General features: G+C 43.5%; 1 protein-coding gene across 1 annotated transcript in view; it reads left to right on the plus strand.

Annotated features, from left to right (window-relative positions):
* The window catches only part of PDS5B (PDS5 cohesin associated factor B), a 536259-nt gene that overhangs the window by 450319 nt on the left and 65679 nt on the right, over positions 1–20261 (plus strand). The window contains 1 exon segment of the mRNA XM_030200370.1: positions 3867–3990. Coding sequence (XP_030056230.1) covers positions 3867–3990 — 124 coding nt within the window.

A 20261-nucleotide genomic window follows, 5' to 3' on the forward strand; every position in this document is an offset into this window, starting at 1 on the left:
TGGAGAAGAGACAGCTAAGGGAAAATTAAGTCTATAAAATCCTGAATGGAATAGAATGGGGAACCACAAATCAAATTGTTTACTCTTTCAAAAGTACAAAGACTAGGTGACACACCATTATATTATATAGCAGTACATTTAAAACAAATATGAGAAAATATTTTCCCTTGAGCTGTGGAAACTCATTGTTGGAGGAGTGGGTAAATATCAATTTTAAAAAGCTTTGGTTGAGTTTCTAGAGATACATCCATAAAACAAAGTGGGCTTGGGAATGCCACTCGCTTATCCCTTGGAGTAAAGTAGCATGTTGTCTTGCTACTTTTTGGAATTCTGCCAGGTGCTTGTTAGAAAAGGGATACTGGGCTAGATGGATCTTTTGATTTGACACAGTAAGGCAACTTTCATGTTCTTATGTACATATTATATAGTTTCCTGCCTCTTTCTGTAAAGACTATCATCATTTGTTTGGGATACATAATGTGCATAGCTTGTGACCATTTTGTCATGGCATTCGTGGGCTTACCACTATATACTGAAATTGTATCTGTAAGACTTACATGTTGCTTGCCTTTCACACCAGCATGGTAAGTATAATGTGAGCAAAGATAGGAAAGAAATGCAAAATTGTATATGAAAGCTTTCTAATGAGATAGTGGTCACCTTGGTCAGATCATTTACTGCAAGAAGTTATTTCTTTTAGAAGTATTAGAAGAGGAACTATGCTTACCAGGGGAAAAATAGATCAAAATACTTTGAGATAGTTACGTGCAGATAGGGGATACTCCTGTAGATTCACTTGAGCAAGCTTGGACCAAATGGAATGAACTAAATAACTGTTCTGATGATGTTGCCCCACATCAAGAAATAAATATCCTATATTTAAGATCAATCCTTGGTATACGTCTCCATTATTAAGTTTGAAAAAATCTTGTTGGACATTGGAAAGCATTTGGCTTAAGTCTTCTTGACTGCATTGAAACCAAGCACTTACCTCTGAAAAATTTTACAGTGCGTTCCCAAGCAAAAATCACAGCTCAGCAGCACAGTCTCGACGGGGACCCATTTTGCACAGTGGAGTCTCTGGAAGAAGCAGGATGCGAAACAGGTCCCTGTTGGGACTGCACTGCTGAGCTTTGGTTGTGGCTTGGGACCACACTGTGAAGCTTTTCAGATTTAAGTGCTTGGTTTCATTGCATTTAATGGACAAATGTCATATATAAACTCTTATGATATACGAATGATAGAGGTTTTCTGCACCACAATATAAATTGTTTGCTTTTGGGGTTGAGCATGGAGGTTTTTGACTAATTTTTATCTGTCTGGTTGAATTTGTTCAAAAGAAACCATAGATTCCACCACAGATTTGAAGTCTTTTCCTCCAAATTTTTGTATATTTTTATTTTTCATTCCTGGTCATATGAAGTGAAACACTCCATATATTATACATTCACGTTTCATGTGTGTACTATTTCCACAAGGATCACCACTTTCCTCATTTCTTTTTATGTTTATTTGAAAAATATGGGTAGGATATCTCCTTGGGGTGTTTTGTTTTCTCATATGCAGATGATAGTTTGATATTTCCATGAAAGGGAAATCTTTCCTTAGTATATAATTTTGAGTCAAGTTTTTGGTTTTGCTTATGCTTAGCTCAAAATTAACCCAGATAAACAAATATACTTTGGGTAGGACAAGCTCCTAATAGCAAACCTAAAACAAGTTAGCAGGCTCTGAAGTTCCAGTTAAAGAAGAAATAAAAACTTTTAGGAATGGTAGTAGATTTGGATTGACCATGTCAGCTCAAATTAGTAATGTAGTCCGCAAATCTTTTTTTAAAATGAAGATATTGCTTATCTAGGAACTGTTTCTTGTGGTTAACTGTTCCAGATTGTTGTTCAAGTGATAATTATTTCTAGTATACAGTATTTTTAACCTGGTGTACTTGGGTCTTCCAGATAAACAAGTAAAAGGCTGCAATCTATACATGATAGGAAGGGTTTAGATCATGTAATACCATAATTGATGAAGTTACATTGGCTCCCTTGTAGGGCAAGAACAGAATTAAACTTTTGATTATGATTTTTAAAATTCTGTGTGGGCTTGCTCTACTCTATTTGTTGTCTTATCAATTATGCTTCCCAATTAGGGCTTTGAGATCTTCACAAGTTTATGAGACTTGTAGTCCTTCTCGTACAACCTGTAGACTGAAGACTATTTTCAAAAGGATAATTGTGGAAAAAGGTTTCAGAGATTTGGAACTCTCTACCTCTTAATATCAGGCGTATGTCTGATTAGAGTTTCGGACCATTTGTAAAAACTGGTTATTTTATAAATATTTAAATAAGAATTTTTTAATAATTTTAATTCAGTGTTTGATGATAGTTTGTAATTTGTGATATTTGTCAAATGTAAAGTTGAATGTTTTTAGCTTCTTATGTAACCTGCCTAGAAGTGCTGGTTACATGGATAATAAATGCCATGATTAGATTACATTAGAGTAGAAAAGACATTGGTAAACTGGAAGGTTTATTGGGATTGTATGAAAAGTAATGCATCCACCTCAACAAATGGCAGTGCTGACATGCTGTGTTCACTTGTTCTTTGAAACCTCTTCCTTCACTTCAGTTGGTGAGAAGTGTCTGAAGAGGCTATTTTGCTATTGCTGTGAAATGGAAGCATGCGGCAAAGCACTCATCTGTGATTTAAGCAACATGCCATGATAGAATGTCTGACTACTGAGTCCTTCCAATTGAATTTCACCACCACGTGCAGGGTGTTTATGGTGGTGAGTATGCTGATGTGAGTACCATGCATTGATAGGCCAAACAATGTAAAGATTATGGACATGGAAGGATTGATTTGTGTGACCAAAATGAAGTGGATGACCCATAACAGCAACGGATGAGTCTCTCACGAGGAAGGTTAATGAACTGGTAAAGTACATCTAACAATAGCTCGAAGGCAAATTGCCGATACACTTGGAATTGCACAGGAATGATATTCTTGTTTATCAAAAGGTTTTTGCAAGAAGGGTTCCTATTATGCTGACTGCAGAAATGAAAGCTTCAACATTTGAAATCTGTCAGCAAGTTAAGGAGGTGGAGCCATTACTTTCCATTCAACTCTTGTAGAAAGAAATTGCATCAGATATTGAAATCCCATTATATACAAAGGGCAGTTAGTGTGATTGGGTGATGAATTGTATTCCTGTTTTGTGCATATGCAGAGGAAATAAATTATCCATAGACTCAAGTCTGCCAGCTGTGAGCTGATGTAATGCAGGTGTCAAATTGTGCACAGTTTCAGAAAGCAATCAGCTCCACAGAGATGTTCTTGGTGAGCAGAGACATTTTCTTTTTGCTATTTTTGATCAGCATTCTCATTACTATTTTAATGGTTGAACTATAGTAGTGATGATATCATTAGAAAGAGGTTTGCCAGAAAAACGTCATAGAAATGAGTAACAAATTATGGTGAAGAAGTATTGGTTTGTTGACAATACAAACCAGTTATTTCTATATAAAGTTTTTGATGCAAGTACATTTCAAGCATATTTTATAACATGGATATCATACTAACATTGACATACTTCAGTAGAATATCTAATGAGATGACTTTCAAATGCAATCTGTTATGCTATATTTTTACCACCTCACAAGAGTTTATAATAGAAATTCATATTCTGTCATTAGGCACCTGTCAGATTTGGCAATTCAGTTTAGAATATGTAAATTTTGATAAATGTTTCAATCTTTGTAGTAGACTTTGAATTCTTTTCAACATTAGATAGTATGAAAAACAATCAAAGTAACAAAATGTGTAGATCATTTTTACTTCAGTTGACCCATCTGCTGCTTCTTTTTCAGTAAACCTGATATGTCACGTTTGAGGTTGGCTGCGAGTAGTACTATTGTGAAGTTAGCACAGGAGCCATGTTACCATGAAATCATCACATTAGAGCAGTACCAGCTGTGTGCATTGGCCAGCAATGTAAGGAAATATTTTTCTCTCTTTGTCTAGTACTGTTTTTTAAATTCTCTTGAGAATCCTGCCCACAAAGTCCCTAATTAGGAGCAACTTTTGAGGCTTGCAAGCAGGAAAAGATTAACTCTGGGCTGCCATAGGGGAGAAGCTACTTACTGTGGTCCAGAGTGCAACCTATTTCACTGGGGAAGAGAAACCACTACTATATGCTGGGGAAACTCTCTAACAGACACCAAATAGCCACTGTTGCATCTAGCCTGGGAATTACAGGACAGAAGAGTTTGGAGAAAAAGAGATAGGAAGAGAGAAATGGTAGAAGTACCAAAGATGGGAGAGAAGGAAGTAGGAAAAAAAAAGGAACAAATGAAAAAAATTGGACTTAGGGTATGGGAGCACTGGCACAGGGTGGGGCTGCATAGCAGTCTGGCTTCTTCTAGCCTGGCTATTGGACAGAAGAGATTGGAGAAAAAGAGATAGGGCGAGAGAAATGGTAGAAGGACCAAAGATGGAAGAGGAGGAAAAAAAGGTAGAATTGGGGTATGGGATGCACAGGCTGGGGCTGCATTGCAGGCTGGCATCTTCTGCTTATGCAACTTGAGCTATTGCTTGCAGACCTTTAGTGGAATACTAAAAGATGGTTTAATGTTTTGTTTTTTTATTATAAAAAATATGCTACACAATTGAACAGTTTTCCAAAACTCACTCTCTTTTGTCAGTTTTGAGCCATGCAATTAATTTTGTTCATCAAGGAAAGATTAATTTACTGTAGCTTATTACTGTGTCAAAACTCATGGTGAATTCTGGCACAGGAATAGCCATATGAAAGCAAAAAAAAAAAAAATCCACAAAATGAAAAGCAATATATTCACAGCAGATTGCCAGATAAGATCTCTCCACATCAGTGACTTTGCTAGAATCATTGGGTTTCCTCATCAAGTTCTCTGTTCAGCAAGTGCAGGGATCATAGTTGGAGGCTTGGATACTTATTTATTCAGCTTGGTATAGAACGTAACAACTGCAGTCCTCAAGTTGTTTTACTATCAAATTATAGAAACATTGCATAAAAATGTATGAAATATAACTATTTCCTTATATTTAGTAAAGCATGTTCTATATTTCAAGAAAAGCAAATTCTCCAAGGACATGCAGGACATTATATTTTCACATATGGCTGACATCTGATGGAGCTCAGTGTAGAGATGCTCCTTAGCATTCCTTTTCAAGAAACCTTTGGAAGGAAGGCACCACGAATACACACACCTTCCCTTCTGCTATCCCAAGCAAGACCAGGGCAGTTGTCTTTCATCTCCTCGGCTCACATTTGGTTGCCTTCACCACTTCTTTTTTTTTGTTTTCTTGTGTAAGTGCTTCACAGGACCAGTTTTCCCCTTTTAATTTTCCTTAGTTTTTCTGCACTAAGGTTATTTCTGTGACTCGCTAGGCCCCCCTGCAACCTTGAACTGCCTGGTTGGGTACTTTTTTTTTTGTTTTTCAATTATTGAGCTGTTGATTTTGCCTTTACTGTTTTCCCCAACATGTCCCAGAAGACTCCCAGTGATGCTTCTGATGTGCCAGTACCATGTCAGTTACTGACACTCATAATTGGTGCCTGTTAGTCTAGGGCCTAATCCAAATGTTTCCTTTTGTAAACTCTGTTCACAGATGTCAAAAAGAGCCATTAGGGAGTCATGAAGAACAGCACAAGAGCATTTTTGGTGCTGAGAATTCTGGTCCATTAACTTCAGCATTGGACTGGTGTCAGTCCCCATGATTTCTGGAGCTGCATCAGACACAATGTGGTCTCCCCTTGCCTCAACCTCAAGTGTTGATAGCACCTTTCGGGTTTGAGCATCTTCAGAGCCCACCACGTGGAGACCTAAAAATGTAATATCATCCTTGGTGCTGAGGGGTCATCAATGTCATGCATCAGGTGGAGGCCAAGAAGCATTTGCATCGGTCCTCATCAAAGCACAGCGTTGGGAGCACTGGGGAATCGACATTGTTGATACCCAAGAAGCATCAGCACCCATAAGGATGCTCCCTCTCCAGGGATTTGGCACCAAAGCACTAGCCTCTGTTGAACCAGGACCAATCTTGCCTTTGAAGGACTTGACCACACCAACTGGGGCCCAGCCTTTACTGGTGACTTATCTCAAGGAGCCATGTTTTAAGGTGTTGGGGTGCCTTCTCGACCGAAATGATGCTGAGGCATTGAGGGCGTTTGTATAGGCCTGATGCTGCTCTGGCACGTTCTCTGCTTGTTAGCCTGATGTCGACACCATTACCTTGAAGGTTATTGGAGTTAGTGCCAGTTAAGGCTGTGTCAGTGTCCAGCCCTGTGAGGAGGAAGCTTCCTCAGAGCCCATTCTGCTCATGAGTCCATTAAACCAAGGTAGGCACAGGCTTAAATGTTAGAGCTGAGTATTATCCCGAGTCAGATTTGGACTGCTTCTGAGAGTCTGAGCAGGAGCCAGAAGTTTTCAGGGGAGTTGTCTCTTGGTTTCCCTTCAGATTACTCTTTTCCTTATGAAAGAAGAAAATCTCCCCCTGAGGAGCTCTCCTTAACCTCCTTTGTGTGAAAGATAGCTCAGTCCATTCCATTCCTTTTGCATTTTGAGAATGAGCCCAAGGTCAAGTTATTGGACATACTTCATTTTGACACCCCTCCCAAAGAAGCTGTGAAGTAGTGGGAAACCTTTCTCTCTACAGCCTATCCACAAGAAGACCAATTCTATGTACAGAGTCCAGAAGGCTCCCATATTCGAGAAGCTCCAGCTTCCTCACCTTTCCATGGTGGTCAAATCCACTTCTGAAAGAACCAAAAACTCCAGGCCTCACTCTTCGGTGTTCCTGGGGAGAGATTGTAGGACTCTGGAGTCATTTGGGAGTAAGGTGTTTTAGAACGCTTTGCTTGCCTTCTGCATACATTCTTACCAGCTCTTCATGTGCATGAACTTGTGGAACTTAGTGCGTAGTATGGTGAAATTTGCAGATACATCCCCCCCCCCCCCCCCCCACACCAAATTAGCAGGAAAGGAGAAGCTGGCAAATGTCCATTTGCCTGGGCGACAAATTTTTTGTTGACAAGATGAGGAGGTTGTTGACCTAATCTAAAAGTGAATTGAATAACTTCATCACTTGCATACTCCTGGGGTATTTCGGTGGAAGGCAAAGGAAGCAGTACTACTCACAAAGATGTAGATTTCCTCCTCCTCCCCCCCCTCCTTCCCAGTTATCCCAGAGCTCACATTCATCTGCGAGGCAGCAGAGGGCTCAGAAGACCTAACCAGCTCCAGTCTAAGGAAGGATGAGCTTGTGACTGGCTCCAAGAGAGCACAGCCAAAGTTCATTATGAACTGCCTGCTAGTAGGAGAGCAAATGAATTTTTTTCCAAGAAGGTGGCCCCTTATAATCTGTTGGGTTCTAAAAATAGTCTGGACCAGGTCATCAATGACCTGTCATCAATTTCATGACAGAACTCCACCAGATTGTCCAGTAGATCATCAAGATGATCTGGAATGCACCTTGTGAGTTCTTTGTATATTTGGATAACAAATGTGCATAGACTGCAGACTAGGACTACAGTCTCACACGTTCACCCTGGAAACAGGATATGATAGATACTGTAGAGGTACTTAGGTGGGCAGAGAATCAGTTAAATAGCAATTATTCTGGACTCGTTGCTAAGGATATAAGAGTACCTAATTGGCCCTTAAGCTCTGCAGACAGGGCTGCACAAATGAAAAGAAAATGCCAAATAGAAATAATTTATTATACATATAAAAATAACAGTATAGCAAAATGCAAAGCAGTTAGAAAACCCTGTACAGTACCAAAATACACTGATTATTACACCAGTGTGTATACAACTATAATATCCTGAGATAAAATTACCAACAGCAGCAGTATGAGGCTACTCATCACCAGTCCTGAGACAACCAATCAGTAACCAATCAGTTACAGGCAACACCAAACCTAACTAAAACCTGAGCTTTAGAAGAAAGTTCCTGCTTTTCCTCACTCTTGTGGTCCTGTAGGTCCCAGAGTTCATGTGATGTGCAGCATCAGATTTCTTCTGGCTCTAGCAGAGTGCACCTGCAAGCCCTTGTAGATCAGGAAAAGTCCATGGTCCCTATGCTGTGCAGGCTGGTTACTCAAGTCATAGAAAGACACAGAGCTGCTTTTAAACTGTACTTCATGCAATGCTCAGCATAGATTTCGTGCACAGGTGTTGGGGCAAATCAGTCTGTATCTCATTTGGAGTGGAGGAGTAGCCTGGTGGTTAGTTAATGGAATTTGATCCTGGGGAAGCTGGGTTCGATTACCAACTACAGTTCCTTGCTGACTCTGGGCAAGTCGCTTAACCCTCCATTGCCCAGGTACAAATAAGCACCTGGGCATACTATGTAAACGTCTTTGAATGTAGTTGCAGAAACCACAGAAAGGCAGTATATCAAGTCCCATTCCCTTCTTCTGAGTGAGATCCATTCACCAATCAAATTGGTCCAGGTGACACACAAGGACCAATCAACAACATGTGTATCTGTCCAGCAGATACCCATGGTCATAACATTTTACTCCACAGTAGTTCTTTTCAGCCAAATTACATCGACTGGATAATCAAATTAATTCAAAAGTGGTATCCACAAATATCCTTTCCAACAATCTGTGTATAAGAGAATTCTTGCAGCTCTACACAGTGCTGTGTTTTCCCGTTGGCATCCTCAGGAGCTGTTCATAATTCGCTAAAGGTTAGCGACATACCAACACGCTTCATCCACGTATATTTTTCTTCAGAAACTGTAAAATTACATGATATTCATCCTATTTCTTCTGACACATTCCTTCAGCAGGAGACCCATCCAGTAGGTTCATCCTGTGTTCATCCAATCAGTAAGAGGAATTAGCACTGTGGAGTAAACTGATACGGTACTAAGGGACTAACATTATTCATTGACCACAAGGACTTTGAATATCTGACACTGGTAATACCATCATGATAAAGATTAGATCACGTAGGTTGAATCAATTGAAATTTGAGATAATTATAAGATGTTTGATGTATTAATCATTGTATTGTGGAGAACAATCAATATATGAATAAGATAGAACTGGGGGGGGGGGGGGGGAAGATCCATATGAGCTAGTCAGAAATGTCATAGTAAATAAAGCAATATTCGATAAAATATATATCTATTCCTATTTTGATTTCATTTTATATAACTTTGGAGGAATAGTATATAATAATAGCCCCTATTCTTAGTTAATCCCTTTTTTTAAGGGGCCAAGAAAATGGATGTACAGCAAATAAAACCAGTTGTGGTCCATTTTCGGCCTGAGACCTTACCGCCAATCCATTGACTTTAGGGGTAAGGTCTCACGCACTACTCGGGCATTAGGCATGCAGCGCAAGCTCACTGCTGTTACTGCTGGGTAAGCACCACGATGTTGAAAATTTAAAGTATTTTCTTCCACATGTTTTTGGCGTGCACCAAATTCAGAATTACTGCCCGGGGCATGCCGGTAGCCAGGCAGTAATGCTGATTTGGCATGTGCTTGGACGTGAGTAGGCCCTTATGTGCCTTTGTAAAAGGGCCCCTAAAAGCCTTTTTAACTACTAACTGGCAATATTTTTCTAATTATAAATGCTTACCAATCATGATCCCTAATACTTTGAATTCTGTTTTCAGCCTTCAAGTGGATACCATTAGAGCATAGCCATATATTTGATACATCAGTGTTAGATGTCGTGACAATCAAAAACTTGGTTTTGTCACGATTAATTTAAAGTGTAAAAGTCGCCCATCTCAACCAAGGTGAGACCACAAGTGATCAGCATATTAACATCTTCCTTATCCTTGAAGAAAAGGAAGTACAATGTGATATCGTCAGTATAAGAAAAGCAGTTAATGCCGTATTTTTTTCCATATAAAACCTATGGAGGACATGAAGGTGTTAAACAATATTGGGGAAAGAGGGGGGGGGATCCCTGAGAGGTACCCCAGTATTTACTGTCTACTCATCTGACAAATCCCTTCAACTAATCACTGTAGGATCTATAACTAAGAAAACTCTTATCCAGTCCAATAGTCTACCACCAATACCAAAAAAATCAAAAATTTCCAGCAACACCTGATGATCCACTACATCAAATGTGCTAGAAAGATCAAATTGCATTATCACCAATTTGCTGTCCATAAACTCATAAACTTTCTAAATTCACCAATCAGGGTACCTAATAACGTCCCATTCTATAACTTTTTTGAAATCCTGATTGATTTTGATGTAACAAACTATGCTGTTCTAAATAAGTTTGTAAGTAAATTGCTACTATACCCTCTCAAACTTTCACAGCAAAGTTATAGAGGGCCACCGGCCTATAGTTAGTAACATCTCCCAAATCACTTTTCTGATTTTTTTTTGGATTGGGTTAAGAGCAATTTTACCCAATTAGGAAAAAGTCCATTATTCAAAGATTTCATTAGGGCACAAATGATCAATAGCAGTACTGTTGCATGACAAAAAAAATGCCAAATTTTGACTGTCGGTACTGCATTACTGAGTAAACATGTATCGCTCCTACCTCTCTCAATAGCAAACACTGAAGAGCCAAAGATGAGACACGACTGAAAATATGTAAAACACCCATAAAACGTAGCGCAAGAGGTTTCTCTGCACAGCTTTACTTGAAAACAATGGTGGTTGCCAGCATCAGGAGTCAAATGCAGCACATGCGAGCCCAGTGGTTGTTAAATAATAAAATATGATAATGAATGTCAGCGTCATATAAATTTAAATATGCCAGTGCCAATGCCATAAAAAGTTTTTTAAAAAAACCCTCTGATGCCGGCGGAAACCCCGAGAGCGGCTTTGGAGACGCCGGATGCCAAAGTGCCGACGAGGTCTCCGGATGCGGGCGCCACCTCGAGTGTAGAAACGTCGACAGTCCCCGCGTTTGGAATGGTGGGTGACGGAGGGGAGAATATCCTTGGGGAGAACCAACTGGTATTAGAGAGTCAGCCATCGAGGGAGCTAACGTTTGAATCTGCTCTACCAAGTAAGTCTTTTTTGCCTCAGAAACCAGAGACTACAACTTTAGACACAATATGGCATGCCCTAGTGGGCTTAGAAGCTTCCTTTTCACAGAAACTTACTTCAACAATTTAACTATATGTTTGGAAAAATACAAATACTGGAAAAATAAATTCTAACCATGGACAAGGATATTGAAAAAAATTCTAAGACTATACAAGATTGTCAACAGATCCAAGTTAATATGATTAAAGAAAATCTCTACCTTCAAAACAAGATTGAACTCTTGGAAAACTATCAACGGTCATACTCTTAGGCTTATAAATTTTCCTAGGCAACTATCAATCTCTCACCTCTTATAACTTTAAAAAAATACTTAACAGAGGTCTTGAAAATTCCTGAACAGTCACATCCTCCTGTATCTAAAATATATATCACCTTTCCTGAAGAAAGGTTTAGACCAAGGAAATAGACTTGATGTGCCTGTGGAAACAGATATGAACTTAACTCAAATACTTGAAGACGATAAAGTGGGACTGACAACTGCCACACTTAAAGTAACTTTTATTTTACAAACCTGATAGAGACTGGATACTTAAGCAATATTTTCTTAATAGAGATCAAATTTCCTGGAATGCAAAATAAGAATGTATCCAGGTGTCTCCAAAATTTCACAGAAGAAAAGGCAAGAGTTTCTTAAATTGAGCCCAAAAACTTTGCAGTTGGGTGCCTTATTTTGGTTAAAGTTTCCTTGCAAATGTGTTCTAAAGTTAAACTCGGTTAAATATGTGTTTTTTGACTCTAAACAACTGAACTCTTTCTTAGAAACCAAGATTGCTAACTCATCTAAGCCACAACCAAGGAATATAATAACTTCAACGCCGTGATAAGTTTAATATCGCTCAACCTTCTTTTCTGCCGCCTTTTTCTTTAACTTTGTTAATAAGTAACTTTTCCTATGTAATTGAGGGATTGCCTCCTTATAGTGGACTAAAGATGAGCAAAGGCCATGATTTAAATAAGATTGTAAATAATTAGTTTCCTTAAGTTCTGTAATGACCTATAGTCATCTATTCTGTTTCAAGATTTGTACTTGAAAAAATTGTAAATTAAAAAAAAAAGTTTTAAAACATAAATTATATGACAAGCATCACAAATTGCTAGTCCAAAGTAAATAAAAGTTGATGGACCACAAAACTTCACCACATCAAAATACTTATGGTTAAAAAAAAGTACATAAAATGAAAAATATATGGAACCTAAAGAGAATGCTGACCTTGAAAACTGTTGACTATGCAGTCTCAGACTCCCCAATGGCTTTGTCTTCCATTGATCCTTTAATCACTGTAAAAACTATAAAAACAAGTGAAAAAACGTAACAATAAAGATGCCATGCCTAAGATAACCTAATTCAAATGCTTGAATCCCGATGTAAAATCAGTATGTTATTGCTATATTTGTACATTTTCAACCATAAAGTATTTGATGTGTATAAGTTATAGTCCGTTAACTTTTCTTTACTTTGGACCAGCGATTTGTGATGTTTGTCACATAATTTATGTTTAAAGACCTTTTTTTTAATGCATTGGCACCAGCGTATTTAAATTTATGACACTGACTTTGTTACTATATTTTATTAACACTGAGGATGCAAGTGCTGCGTCTTTGACTCCTAATGCTACTACTACTACTATTTAGCATTTCTATAGTGCTACAAGGCGTACGCTGGCAACTACCATTGTTTTCGAGTAAGCAGTATAAAGAACCTCAGTATTAGGTTTTTAATTCATTTTTAGGTAGGTTGCGGGGGTTTTTATTAACAGTATGTTTGCAAGTTTATTGCTATCTAGGTGTACCACAACTGTTTCCGTTTTTTCCCGATCTGTTAAGCTGCATTCTTCCTTAATAGTAGTGCTTTTGCAAGTTTTTTTTAAATTTTTTAATATAGCGCATTTTGGTCATTCCTGTGTACCATTTTATCTATTTATGGTCATTTAAATGACAATGGGTAGTAGGGTTTTTTTTTTAACTTTTTGACTTTTCATTATATTTGAGTAGCCCTTTGATATTCAGAGATTTCCATTTAAGATATTCCAGTTAAAAGACAATGGTCTTAAGATATGTATGTGGCAGTTTAGATTGCCATAAAACTGCATGATATGTTCATTAAGGCTAGAGAGCTGCATGTGACCATTGAGAGATTTATATCGTATATGATATATGACCATATCCATGTTTTAAATATTTTTTTTGGGGGGGGGGGGGGGGTCAGTATGATACATGTTATGGCAGCATTCTTTGCCATCTTATGTTTTATGATGTATGTTATATGATTTAATTTTATATATATATATATATATATATATATATATATATATATATATATATATATATATATATATATATATACACACACACACACATTTTTTTTACAGTGTTCTTTTGTATTGTTGCTGAAAAGTATTCTTCAGACTGATGTTTTACCTTTGATTAGTATATATTAATTTTGGATTTTGATTTTTTTTTAAATGTTTTTAAATCATATATGTATGTTTGTGTGGCAGACCCCTGGTGCAGGTAATAGCTGAAACATGGGCCATGTTGGGTTGCGAAGAAATAATGCTTCCTTTTAACTTCTGAATCTGCCTGGTTGTTCCATCTGTAGCCTGATACACTTCTTTTTATCTGGAAGGTCATATTCTTGATAGAGGTCACTTCAGCCTACAGAGTTCCAGGCTTTAGTAGTTGATCTACCTTACACAAGATTTCATCAGAACAGAGTAGTTATCTGCATGCATCCTAATTTCCTTCCTAAAGGAATGTCGGAGTTCTATCTTAACTAGTCAGTTGTTCTACCAACATTTCTCTCAAAATTCCATGCCCATTCTAAAAGTGCACTGCACACTTTTGGACTATGATAGAGCCTTGGCCTTCTATCTGGAGCAGGCTAAAGCCCATAGACAGCCCCACCCAGCTTTGTTTCTTTTGACCCTAATGATGGGGCAGCAGGGGCCATGCCTAGGGTCTCTGGTGCCCCCGTGCAGACTATCAGTTGGGGTGCCCCCCCCCCCCCCCCCGGACCTGCCTGGCTCCAAGGCGCGTGGAAGAGCTGGGCGGTGCCAAAGAGCCGAGCGCTGCGTGCGAGAAGGCAGCAGCAGCCATGGGCGTAGTGTTGACTGTTTCATTTGGGGGGCAAAGGATGGGGTGGAGCATTTAGCATATTCTATAGAACGCACTTTGGTGAATTTCGGCTAGCAGTGTTAGCAAATTTCCTTACTATCAACATGTAAAGTGTTTTCCATATCATCATGCTGATCAATCCATAGACTGGTGGGTTGTGTCCATTTACCAGCAGGTGGAGATAGAGAGCAAACTTTTGCCTCCCTATATGTGGCCATGTGCTGCCGGAAACTCCTCAGTATGTTCTCTATCTCAGCAGGTGGTGGTCACACACAGCAGCAGCTCTGGCTAGGTCTCCAAGCCTAATTTTTAGGTTTTGTTGAGTACCTGGGGTTGAGGGCTCTTCTTGAGCAAGTGCAAACCTGGTGGTGCCAGGTCCCTCCTTTTCTCCCCCCTCCCGCTGGCTCCGTTAAAAAAAAAAAAATGGACGTCCTTAAGGGCGTTTATTGCAACGTTTATTGCAGCTACTCACTGGGACACCAGTTCGTTACAGCTCGGAGCGAGAAGCAGGTAATTTTTACCTTTTTGTAGCGGGCAGGGGGGTCACCGATCGGTCTCCACGTGGCCTATGGCGTCGGAGGGCGAGGGCGCAAAGAATCGCTCCCCGGACCGCGTGTGCGCTTCTAGCGGGGATGCGGGGGGTCTTAAAGTCTGATTCGCCCTTGTTGGGTGTCAGTTTGGATGCCGGTCAGTGTCCCGGTTCTTCCTCCGGTGCGGCGGTTTTTCCCGCCATAACGCCCATCCCCCGCTGCTCGCCTCCGCCATCTTGGCCGGCCACTCTGCTCGGACGGCTTCTTCTTCGGCCGCCCTTGAGGTGGGAGATGTTCATTCTATGGCCGCCCTTGATTTGGGCGACGGCAAAAAAGCGGCCAAAGTTAAGCGCCGTTCTTCCTGCGCGGCTCCTTCGCGGAGTGTCACGCCGGACGCCATTTTGGATGCACAGCATGTTTCTCCCCCGCTCTTGCGAGCGCGGATTGAGGGTGCGTCTAGGGCTGTGGCCCAGGCTGCTGAAGTGCACAGTCTGGGGGGTTTCTCCCCCGAGTTCATTTTGCTGCTGCATCAGGCCTTCCTTATGCAAAACGCTGCCCCGGCTCCCTTGTCCGATAAAGCGGTTGAGGCCCCCGGAAGTAAACGCCCTCGGGTGGATTTCCAGGCCTTAGAGGACTCTGTCTCCTCTGATGTAGATAAGGGCAGCGTATCTGGGTTCTCCCAACGGTCCCTTGGGGATTCCTTGGAGGAGACGGATTCCCGCTCGGATGGAGCGGATGACCCCTCTGCAGCGCGGATTTTTCGCTCAGAGGACTTGCCCAACCTGTTAGTGCAGGCCATGAGCATTTTGAAGATTCCTCTCCGGAGGACGTCTCTCCCTCAGCCCCTGTTGGCTCCGCCATTATGCTGGGGACGAAGCGCCCGCCCAGAACCTTCCATGTGCATGATGCCATGCACACCTTGATTTCGCCTCAATGGGATGTCCTGGAAGCGAGCCTCAAAGTGGCTAGGGCTATGTCCCGCCTCTATCCTCTGCCTGAAAGTGAACGGGAGGCCTTTCTTTGGCCTACCGTGGATTCTTAATCACTGCGATGACTAAGAAAACGGCATTGCCGGTGGAAGGTGGCACGGCCCTAAAGGACGCCCAAGACAGAAGATTGGAGGCGGCCTTAAGGTCGTCCTTTGAGGCGGCTGCTTTAAGTTTGCAGGCCTCAGTTTGCGGCTCCTATGTGGCCAGGGCGTGCCTGACGATTGTGTAGCGGGCTTCCCCCTCGGATCCTTCCTTGAGGGCTGATTGGCCGGCCCTGGAATCGGGCTTGGCTTATTTGGCAGACTTGCTGTATGATGTCTTGAGAGCCTCGGCTAAAGGTATGGCTCAGACAGTCTCTGCGCGGCGGTGGCTTGGCTGAAGCATTGGTCTGCTGACCACGCCTCTAAGTCCCGCCTGGCTAAGTTGCCTTTTAAAGGCAAGCTGCTCTTTGGGGTCGAGGTGGACAAAATTGTGACCGATCTCGGCACGTCTAAGGGCAAGAGGCTACCAGAGGTCAGGGCTCGGGCCAGTGCTCGCCCCGGTAACTCCAGAGGATGGTTCAGGAAGCCCGTCAGTACCCGCCCGGCAGGTCAGGCTCCTCTGCCCCCTCTTCCTTCAAAAGGAACTTCTCCCCCAAGCAGCATTCCTTTCGCAGAGACCGCCGTCCCGGAGGTGCATCCTCCGGTACTCCCCCAGGGTCTCGTACCCATGACGGGGCCCTGGTCCATGGCCCAGTGCAGATTGGAGGACGCCTGTCCTCGTTTCTGGGCGAGTGGACCAGGGTAACTTCAGACGCTTGGGTGCTGGAAGTCATCAGAGATGGCTACAAGCTAGAGTTCTGCCGACCCTTAAGAGACGGGTTTGTATTATCTCCCTGCAAGTCTCCGGTCAAAGCTGTGGCAGTGCAGCAGACTCTGGACAATCTGATCTGCCTGAGTGCGGTCGTTCCTGTGCCAGAAAATCAGCTTGGCAAGGGACGTTACTCCATTACTTTGTGGTACCAAAGAAAGGAGGTTCTGTGCGGCCTATCCTCGACCTCAAAGGGGTCAATTGGGCCTTGAAAGTTCGGCACTTTCGCATGGAGACTCTCCGCTCTGTTATAGCGACAGTGAAGGCAGGGGAGTTCCTGGCATCCTTGGACATCAAGGAAGCGTATTTGCATATTCCCATCTGGCCTCCTCATCAACGCTTTCTGCGTTTTGCAGTCCTGTGCCGACACTTCCAGTTCAGAGCCCTCCCGTTCGGGTTGGCTACTGCTTCGCGGACCTTCTCCAAAGTAATGGTGGGTCATCGCGGCCTTCCTGCGAAAGGAAGGAGTACAAGTCCATCCTTATCTGGACGACTGGTTGATCCGAGCCCCCACTTATGCAAGTGCGGCAAAGCTGTGGACCGGGTGATTGCTCTTTGAGCTCCCTGGGGTGGATCATCAACTGGGAGAAAAGCCAGCTGCGCCCGACTCAGTCCCTGGAGTATCTGGGAGTTCGTTTCGACACCCAAGTGGGCAGATTGTTCCTGCCAGACAATCGGATTGTCAAGCTTCAGGCTCAGGTGGACCAGTTCCTAGTAGCCTCTCCTCTTCGGGCTTGGGACTATGTGCAGCTGTTGGGCTCTATGACGGCCACGATGGAAGTAGTGCCCTGGGCCAGGGCTCATATGAGACCACTACAACACTCTCTGCTGCACTGCTGGGCTCCAGTGTCGGAGGATTATGCTGTGCGCCTTCCCTTGGACCCAGCAGTGCGCAAGGCGCTGAGCTGGTGGCTGAAGACAGACAAGTTGTCTGCAGGAATGCCTCTTGTGACCCCGGAGTGGATTGTCGTCACGACGGACGCCTCTTTGACAGGCTGGGGAGCCCACTGCTTGGGAAGGACAGCGCAGGGGCTCTGGTCTCCGGCAGAGGCAAGTGGTCTATCAACCTCCTGGAACTCAGAGCCATTCGGTTGGCACTTTTGGAGTTCTTCCCGGTACTGGCATTGAAGCCAGTACGGGTCCTGTCGGACAATGCCACGGCTGTGGCCTATGTCAACCCCCAGGGAGGTACCAAGAGCGCCCCTCTAGCCAAGGAGGCCATGAATCTATGCCAGTGGGCGGAAGCGAACCTGGAACAGCTGTCAGCGGCCCACATTGCCGGAGTCATGAATGTCAAGGCGGACTTTCTCAGTCGCCATACCTTGGATCCCGGAGAGTGGCAGTTATCGGCTCAGGCGTTCTTGGACATCACGAAGCGCTGGGGCCAGCCGAGCCTAGATCTGATGGCATCATCGGCCAATTGCCAAGTGCCTCGCTTTTTCAGCAGAGGACGGGACCCTCGATCTCTGGGAGTAGATGCTCTTCTCCAATAGTGGCCGACACAGGAGCTTCTCTATGTGTTCACGCCCTGGCCCATGTTGGGCAGGGTGCTAGACCGGGTGGCAAAGCATCCGGGCCGGATAATCCTGGTGGGTCCGGACTGGCCCAGACGTCCCTGGTATGCGGACTTGATCAGGCTCTCAGTGGACGACCCTCTGCGGCTGCCTGTGGAGCAGGCCTGTTGCATCAGGGCCCCGTGGTGATGGAGGATCCCTCCTCCTTTGGTCATACGGCCTGGCTATTGAGCGGCAGCATCTGAGGAAGAAGGGCTTCTCAGACAAGGTCATCGCCACTATGCTGAGAGCGAGGAAGCACTCTACTTCTACTGCTTACGCCAGGGTTTGGCATACTTAGCAGCGTGGTGTGAAGCAGGCTCACTTTCTCCCTTTACTGCTCCAATTTCTTCAGTGTTGGCGTTCCTGCAAGAAGGTCTGGAGAAAGGCCCGTCGCTCAGTTCCCTTAAAGTCCAGGTAGCGGCTCTGGCTTGCTTCAGGGGCCGGCCTGAAGGGTGCTTCCCTGGCTTCGCAGCCAGATGTGGTACGTTTTCTCAAGGGAGTTAATCACCTGCGCCCTCCTCTGCACTCAGTGGTGCCTGCGTGGAATCTCAACCTGGTGCTAAGAGCCTTGCAGAAGCCGCCTTTTGAACCCTTGTCGAGGGCATCTCTGAAAGACCTGACGTGGAAAGCAGTCTTTTTGGTGGCTATCACTTCAGCCAGAAGAGTTTCCGAGCTCCAGGCACTATCATGTCGAGAGCCTTTCCTACAGTTCACTGAGGCAGGAGTGTCTATTCGCACAGTGCCTTCCTTCCTGCCCAAGATTGTTTCTCGCTTCCATATGAATCAGCAGCTCTGTCTCCCTTCCTTTCGTAGGGAGTACTACCCAGAGGAGTACTCTGCTCTCAAATATCTGGATGTGAGATGAGTCATCATCAGATACTTGGAAGTGACCAATGATTTCCGGAAGTCGGATCATCTGTTGTCCTGTTTGCAGGTCCTCGTAAGGGTCTGCAGGCTGCTAAGCCTACAGTGGCAAGATGGGTCAAGGAAGCCATTGCAGCGGCTTATGTGGCCGCGGGGAAGGTGCCGCCTATCCAGCTGAAGGCTCACTCCACTAGAGCTCAGGCGGCCTCGATGGCAGAGGCCGGCTCCGTCTCCTTGGAAGAGATTTGCAAGGCGGCAACTTGGGCATCGGCCCATACCTTCTCCAGGCGTTACCGCTTGACTGTGGCTGCTCGGGCGGAGGCCCGGTTGGAGCTTCAGTGTTGCGGTCAGGGATTTCAATGTCCCGCCCTGGGTGAGTACTGCTTCGGTACATCCCACCAGTCTATGGATTGATCAGCATGATGATATGGAAGGTAAAATTATGTATCAAAGCTGATAATTTTCTTTCCATTAATCATAGCTGATCAATCCATAGCACCTCCCAGATATCTGTACTGTTTATATTCTGGTTGCATTTCAGGTTCAAGTTTATTCTTCAGTTCCTGTTCAGGAGGACTTCGTGTTCAAGTTTTTTCAATTGGATTCTTCAAGAGTTGAGACGATTTTGTGTTACAGTGAGCAGCTGCATTCCTCTCCCTTCCGTTTTACGGGGCTGGATTGAGACCTAAATTCTGCCGGCGCTCCTCCCGCTTCGTGCGGCTGTAGGGCAGCTTTGTACCCTCCCGCTTCAGCGGTGGTAGGGTCAGTCAGCTCCTCCCGCGGTTGCGGTTGCCGGATAAGCCAGATCCCCCCGCATCGGCGGGTGTGGTGTCCCTCCCCCGCTCCGCTGGGATGAGCTGGACGATTCCCCTCCCCCACTTGTGTGGGGATGAGCTGGTTAATTCCCCTCCACCGTTTCGGCGGTGGTGAGCTGGGCAGAGTGTCCCTTTGTGGGTGTAGTTATCTAAGTGCTGAGTCCTGCGGATGGAGCTTTGATATCGACATACTGAGGAGTTTCCGGCAGCACATGACCACATATAGGGAGGCAAAAGTTTGCTCTCTATCTCCACCTGCTGGTAGATGGACACAACCCACCAGTCTATGGATTGATCAGCTATGATTAATGGAAAGAAATTATCAGGTATGATACATAATTTTACCTTTACAATGATCAGTGTCTGTTCTATGTTTCATCCAGGGTCAATGCCCTACTTGTCAATCACAGCAAATAGCCTTGGCTCTGTTTGTTTTGCAAGGAGAAAGTTTTTTTTTTTCCT

This window comes from Microcaecilia unicolor, chromosome 4 (assembly GCF_901765095.1).
Source record: "Microcaecilia unicolor chromosome 4, aMicUni1.1, whole genome shotgun sequence".
Taxonomy (NCBI): Eukaryota; Metazoa; Chordata; class Amphibia; order Gymnophiona; family Siphonopidae; genus Microcaecilia; species Microcaecilia unicolor.